We start from the raw sequence: 7,072 nt of genomic DNA, 5'->3' as shown, positions 1-7,072 counted from the left end.
CTTCACCAAATGATGATTTTCAAGAGCAAATGCACGAGTTACTACTAAATATATCAAACCATTACCATAGGTGTCCCTACAACATTTGAAGAGTTCCTCGATTTCCTTAGGAATCATCAGATCCTGATTTGGTGCTTATACGACCTAATTGAAAGCATTCCTAGACGAGCACAAAAAAAACAAATCGGTTCATAAATGACAATGTTCTGAGTTAACAAACATAAAAAAAGAAATACAACCGAATTGATAACCTCGTCCTTTTTGAAGTCGGTTATAACATTAAAAAAAATGTCTTTACCGCTCTTAATGCCTTCGTTACAGAAACAAACGCACAACAAATACAAATACAACACAATAGGTGACACTTGTGTGGAGGACCCTGAGATTGAAGGACAATTCTACCTCTAATTAAGCGAGGGGTCGATGAAAAAACTGGCCAAGATCGAGTCAGACACAGTACATGCGCAAATGCAAAAAGTTAGATAAAATTTTTGCATTTTCACAGTTACGACGATAATATCATTATCGTGTCGGCCTATATGATCTACAAATATAAATAAATATGTATCCTAAATAATAAATATCCCATATAACAACAATATGACACCAATTGATTGACCTAGTCCCAAACTAAGCAAAGCTTTGTACTGTGGATAAACATACTTTTATACTTTTTGGCAAATAAATTTATTCTGTCTTTCTTTTTTGTATAGATAAATACATATTAAACATTCTAGACTCGGGAACAAACATTCGTATTATTCATAAAAATAAAAAAAATCTGGCCCGGCCGGGAATCGATCCCACGACCTCAAGCTTCGCAGTCAGGTTTTCTAACCACATGGCTATCCGATCGTCCGGTTGGTGCAGACATGTGGAACCTAGGCAAGCAGGAGATGATGATGCAACCATTACCTCAAGATTAATACGCGACTGATTGGAATGCATTCTCGATTTCCTCCACTACTCGTACCCGACGTCATTTCCACCACTTAATGTCCGTTGCGCGAATCTACCCTTCGGTTTTTTAAGCCTGATATCTCTCTCTATCTCCTTTTCATTGTTCTTCTGTATTATTTTTTGTTCTGTTTATGATATTTTCTAACATGCGGCCTATTGTCAATAATTATATAATCAATCAATAAAAAATATTTTTTTAGATTCTAAATAGTATTGCTATAGCCTATTGCTTACCTTGTAATTTTCTCTGTGTACCTGTTTTCTGTATCGCTTACCTACTATTTCTGGTGTACAATAAAGAATAATTGTATTGTAGTACGCAGCACCGCTACAACTTTTAATTGGTATGTTTAGCAACTTTTAAACTGGGCAGAATAAAAAAGCGAGAGTCTGAACAAGGCTTTAAACTCCTTGCAAACGTAAATAAAACAAATAACTTATAAGTAACGTTTTATGAGTATATTACCATTTAAATACTTCCGTTGCCTTTCTATTTCTCAACCCAACGTTTTTTATTCCCTTATCACAACCAACCCAAAAATGATGTATTACCGACCATCCACAGAAGCCATCGCAACGGTGTCCCTAGGGAGGTAAAGATGTTTTCGATTTTTTGTGACAATCGAATAAACGACAATAGGGGTCAGTTAACGGGTTAAATAACATTTGGGGTGCTATTTGAGCGTTATTTAAGCTAAGTTAACAAGAATAGGTTTGGTAATTCGTTTAGCAATCTTAAAGGAGATTTTCTTAAAAATCTCTTTACTAGCATAGTTTCATACTATGTATGTGTGTCGATAGTTAGTAAGTGATATTTATAGATATCAATCAGTCAAAGAAATCGAATCGCGTACCAGAAGGCCTACTCCGAAACTCGAAACTCGAAGTTCGTGTTGTGTGGTCCCTCTGACACTTACACTATTTAATACGAGAGCGAGAGGGACGGTACGAAACGAACTTCGAGTTTCGAGTTTCGTAGTAGCCCTGCAGGATGTAACTTTTGTGCTACTGGTGTTATATCGACATTCCTCACATCCACCAAAGAAATCATAGTGAAATTGATTACGAAAAGGTCCTATCGTGATATGCGAGTTCGTTACCTCAACTCGATCTCGATTGTCGACAGTAAGCACTGAGGCAGATAATTAGTTCCACTCAATAGTTCATTCTCCATCCAAACAAATCGTCATTTACCAACACAAAGGTTCCACGTTTAGTGTATTCAAATGTGAACCATATAGTCACACAAGTATCAGTTATTGTCATTCTGATACGAAAATTTGGAATCAATAGTTTCGCTAATTGGTATGGTGTGAAGGTTCGTTCCAAAGCAAAATGTGTGACACGTAACGCATGGTGTGTTGTCAAAGGTAATGATAACAAGTTAACCACGAACCTGTGTAGATATATGGCGCCAGCCGACCAAATTTACTAGGACGTCCACCAACATCACCGTCATCAGCCGAAAGATGTCCACCGCTCAACAGAGCCCCCTTAGAACGCCACAATGAACGACAACTTGCCACTTGCTCGTTTGCCATCCAGTCGAATAAAAAAAAAAAAAAAAACTCTCACGATGTGGTAGCGGGGAGACATCCGGAGATTCTTCGTACCCCTGATCCTCCGTTACCTGGCCCGCTACCAGAGATAAAGGACCAACAAGCCGTATTGCCTAACGTTTCTAACTATATAACTATCGCGTTTATAACTATCGCAATCAAGTGACAGTTTTTGTATGCGAAAACTGTCATTTGACTGTGCTCGCGAGCGTCAGAAGAAACGTTAAGCAGAGTTTAGACTTGCAAAAGAAATCGTGCAAGTTGCATTATACCGGGTGTGGCCTGTAATATGAGCAAATTATTAAAACATAGATCATACTCCTCAAACTGAACAACATTAGTTCAGCGACTTTTAAAAATAATTAGTATTTTTTAATTTTTAATACACTTTTAAGTTTATTCGTAGAAGCAATGTAAAACAAAATGCTTGATGTTTGTAGCGTGACAGGCGACGTCAGCTGTTGTGTTCTAGGATGGTGATGTGTCATTGATAGCAGTATTTAATTTGTATGAAAAAAGGAAAATTCAAAGACTACATTATTTTTAAAAGTCGTTGAACTAATGTTGTTCAGTTTGACGAGGACGAACTATGTTTTAATTTTATTGCTCGTATTACAGCCACACCCGTATTGCGGCGCTCGATTACCACTACAAACACGATGCAACTTAGATGATTTTTCTTGCAAGTCTAAACTCGGCTTTAGACAATACAGTCTCTGGTCAAAGCCGTGAGTTTACGAGTGGTCACTATCCAATCCAACGCAGATGAAGACCATGATGCAATTTTTGGAAATTGCTACGGGAATTTATTAAAATCCTGGAACAACCGTTTGTCCAGCGGGGGTGAAGGGTTATAGCACGCAGCACGGATTGCTGAGGACCTGGGTTCGATTCCCAGCGCTGATCTTTCGTTTTTCTGTGCATCTTTTTCTCAGTTTGTATTTTCGATATGGTTTCACGGGATACCCGTAACAAATTTGGAGTTGAAATAAAAAATGCAAAAAGACTCCAAATCTCCAATCATAAATAATCATCAGTAGGTAAAATGGCGAATGCCAAATTACAGGTTAATGAAATATCGTCATTCGCTTTCATGGTTACTCTGACTGAAGCTTAAATCTTATTATCCATCCTTATCCTTTCCTTTATATTATAAAGGGGAAAGTGAGTTTGTTTGTTTGTTACGCTTTCACGCCGTAACTACTGCTTGCTTGCATACATCATTTCTTGCATAATCACATGCGTGCTTACATGCTTGCTTGCATGCTTAAATGCAGCCTTGTATGCATGCTTGCTTGCACTATTTCATGCATAATCACATGCTTGCTTACATGATTGCTTCCACGCTTGCTTGCATGATTGAATGCATGCTTGCTTGCATGCTTGCTTGCATGCTTGCTTGCATGCTTTGAATGCAGTCTTGAATGAATGCTTGCTTGCATGCTCGAATGCATGCTTGCTTGCACTATTCCTTGCATAATTACATGCTTGCTTGCATGCTTGCTTGCATGCTTGCTTGCATGCTTGCTTGCATGCTTGCTTGCTTGCTTGCTTGATTGCTTGCTTCTTTGAAATGTTTATAGTTCACGCGAGCGAAGCTGCGGGTAAAAGCTATATATTGTTATATGTTAAAAGCTTATTATTTCTGGTCAAATTACTACGTACGTGCTCATTCAAACATGCATATCTACTTATGCTTGGTTATTTGGACTTTTTTGGTTTGGAGTGCTGCTGCATAAGTAGCAGTAGAAATAAGCAACCTGAATTGTATGCATAGGAAAAATTCGTGTCTAAATTCCTGTATCGGTGGTGTAGGTTATAGCACGCAGCACGGATTGCTGAGACCTGGTTCGATTCACTGTCTCTTCTGTTATTTCTGTGCTCCATGTCTTAGTTTGTATTTTCATACATATCTAAATTTAATTACACTTGGGATTATGACTTCTTTTATTTGTATTTAATGTGTATTTAATTACATCTTCTATATTGCTAGAATTATCTCAAAGTTTTGGTTAAATTGAAGCCGCTATTTTTACGTATATTGGACAGTCAAAGCGAACAAGAAATAAAAGGTTCTAGGAACATAATATTAGCTGCCAAAAACCGTTAGATGAACATATCAACCAGAGGTTTCTGGAGTCAGTGACAAATCACTGGATCGTGTGAAGCTAGATCCTAAAACAATCTCCACAAAACGTTATTTTTGTTCTACATACCTATACATCTCAATATATTTGTGACTGCAATGTGGTCGAAACGTCGGGGTAGTTTTAGAAATGTAGGTACCTACAAAAGACGTGATGGAATAGGGTAAATATGTTAATAAATATGATTAAAAAGCTAATGTTTTATACATTAAGGGTATAGATATAGGGTGCAGGTGGTAGGACCTTGTGCAAGGTCCGCCCGGATTGCTACCACCATCTTGCTCGCTAATCCTGCCGTGAAGCAGCAGTGCTTGCACTGTTGTGTTTCGGCGTGGAGAGTAAGACAGCCGGTGAAATTACTGGCACTTGAGGTATCCCATCTTAGGCCTCTAGGTTGGCAACGCATCTGCAATACCCCTGGTGTTGCAGATGTTAATGGGCGGTGGTGATCTCTTACCATCAGGAGACCCACTTGCTCGTTTGCCATCCAGTCGAATAAAAAAAAAAAAAAAAATAGATGAATCAGTTGCATAACGTTTAATAAATTTTCTTTTTTGTAATCGACTAGGTTCTTTTCCCATTTGCGTCAACAAATAACAACGAGTATTCATAGACTTTGAAACTATGACCATTTGCCTAATGGTGTAATTACGTTACAATGTTGGGTGCAGTACTAATAGGCAATATTTTTTCCGGTTTATCCGGTTGTGTTTTGCAACAAATAAGCATATTTTTAATTAAAACTTTAGGGATCCGTCAATTAGCACTTAGTACTCGATGAGTGTTGCTGTCCTACGAAAACAGGATTAGGTATTTAACATCGCATTAAGGTACATTATCATTTAATAATGTGACGTATTGTAATTATAGTATGTTTTTGATTGTATAAAAGGAACGAAAAGTGAAATTAGACGTCACTTTCCGAAGTTACCTGCACAACTGCACAAGTCAAAATGAAATTGGTAAGTACCTAATAATAATATTCTGAGAAATTTAAGCCGATTTACCTTCTATACTATAATTATTTTTGATTGTCTGATTACCTGAGAAAAAAATCTTTCTATTGTTTTACAAAATATACTAGGTATCGCGTTATTTGTTTGATCGGCATGGTAACATCGCATTGCCTTATATGGAAAATCGTTATGACATTTACTGTGTTCAATTGTACGAGACTCGCTGCAATTTGTGTGATAAAACTCTTGAACCAAAAGAATCTACTCTATTTTGACGACCGGATGGCTAAGTGGTTAGAGAACCTGACTATGAAGCTTGAGGTCCTGGGTTCGAATCCCGGCCGGGGCAGATATTTGTGTGAATAACACGAATGTTTGTTCTCGGGTCTTGATGTTTAATATGTATTTAAGTATGTATTTATCTATATAAGTATGTTTATCCGTTGCCTAGTATCCATAGTACAAGCTTTGCTTAGTTTGGGACTAAGTCAATTGGTGTCAAGTGTCCCATGATATTTTATTTTTTTTTATTTATTTTTTCTTGACAGTTCATTGTAGCCGTTTGCCTGATCGCTGCTGCCATGGCGGCTCCCAGTAGCCCCGATGAGACAGCAGCTCGTCGTGCTCTCCCGGCTCTTCAGCATGAGGAAATCCACGACGAGTACGGCCAGTACGCTCTCCGCTACGTCACAGCCGAGGGTACTGTTGTCTCCGAGCGTGGCCGCCTGATCCCCACCCCCGATGGCAAATACGTGCTCGTCACTGAGGGCGAGACCTCCTTCATCGGTGACGACGGCAAGACTTACGTGACCAAGTACAGCGCTGGTCTTGATGGGACCCGGGTCGAGGCTGCTCATCTGCCGTTCAATGTTCAGGCTAAATAAAATGTTCATGAAACTTTTTTCTCCGTTTAATTTATATTTGTACCAGAAAAGTGAAATTTTTTGTTAGGCAACTCGGAAAGAGGGAGAAATAAGAATAGGTATTGTGAGTGGTAGTGACCTATCGCCTCTCAAGCAAGGTCGTGGTTCAACCCCGGCTCGCACCTCTGAGTTCGTCATGTGCGAATTACTTTGAAATACCACATTGCCTATCTGAGGAAACCTGCACAAACCTGCGAAGATTACTGGTAGAAAAATCCGATCCGCACTGGGCGTGAACTATGGCCCAACTCTTGTTCTGAGAGTAGGCCTTTGCCAGCAGTGGACGTAGCTGGGATGATGATGATTTGTGAGTCAACTTTTCGCAGTAGTGAAACTACCTTGACATACTAATATACCTATCACCTTTTATTTCAGACGTCACATAAAAAAATAGTGGAACCCGGTGTGAATCCAGTTGTTAAACGTTAACTCATCTAAATATTTTCTGGCAAAAACCGTTACCACGTAAGAGACTTCTTATAAGGTTTTCGAGGAAAGAACTCTTAATTATAAAAGGAAATTGATGC

The 7,072-nt window shown here is 38.7% G+C and overlaps 1 protein-coding gene across 1 annotated transcript; it reads left to right on the top strand.

Annotated features, from left to right (window-relative positions):
- The first annotated feature begins 5,539 nt into the window (after positions 1-5,539).
- LOC141439153 (cuticle protein CP14.6-like) lies at positions 5,540-6,523 on the top strand. Its single transcript, XM_074103307.1, has 2 exons — positions 5,540-5,628; positions 6,171-6,523. Exons 1-2 carry the CDS (start codon positions 5,620-5,622, stop codon positions 6,504-6,506), a joined length of 345 nt encoding a protein of 114 aa, XP_073959408.1. The 5' UTR covers positions 5,540-5,619; the 3' UTR covers positions 6,507-6,523.
- The last annotated feature ends 549 nt before the right edge of the window (positions 6,524-7,072 follow it).

The sequence above is a fragment of the Choristoneura fumiferana genome, chromosome 20 (genome assembly GCF_025370935.1).
Source record: "Choristoneura fumiferana chromosome 20, NRCan_CFum_1, whole genome shotgun sequence".
Lineage (NCBI taxonomy): Eukaryota > Metazoa > Arthropoda > Insecta > Lepidoptera > Tortricidae > Choristoneura > Choristoneura fumiferana.
The sequence above is the reverse complement of the archived record's forward strand: the minus strand, read 5'-3'. Positions and strand labels throughout refer to the sequence as shown.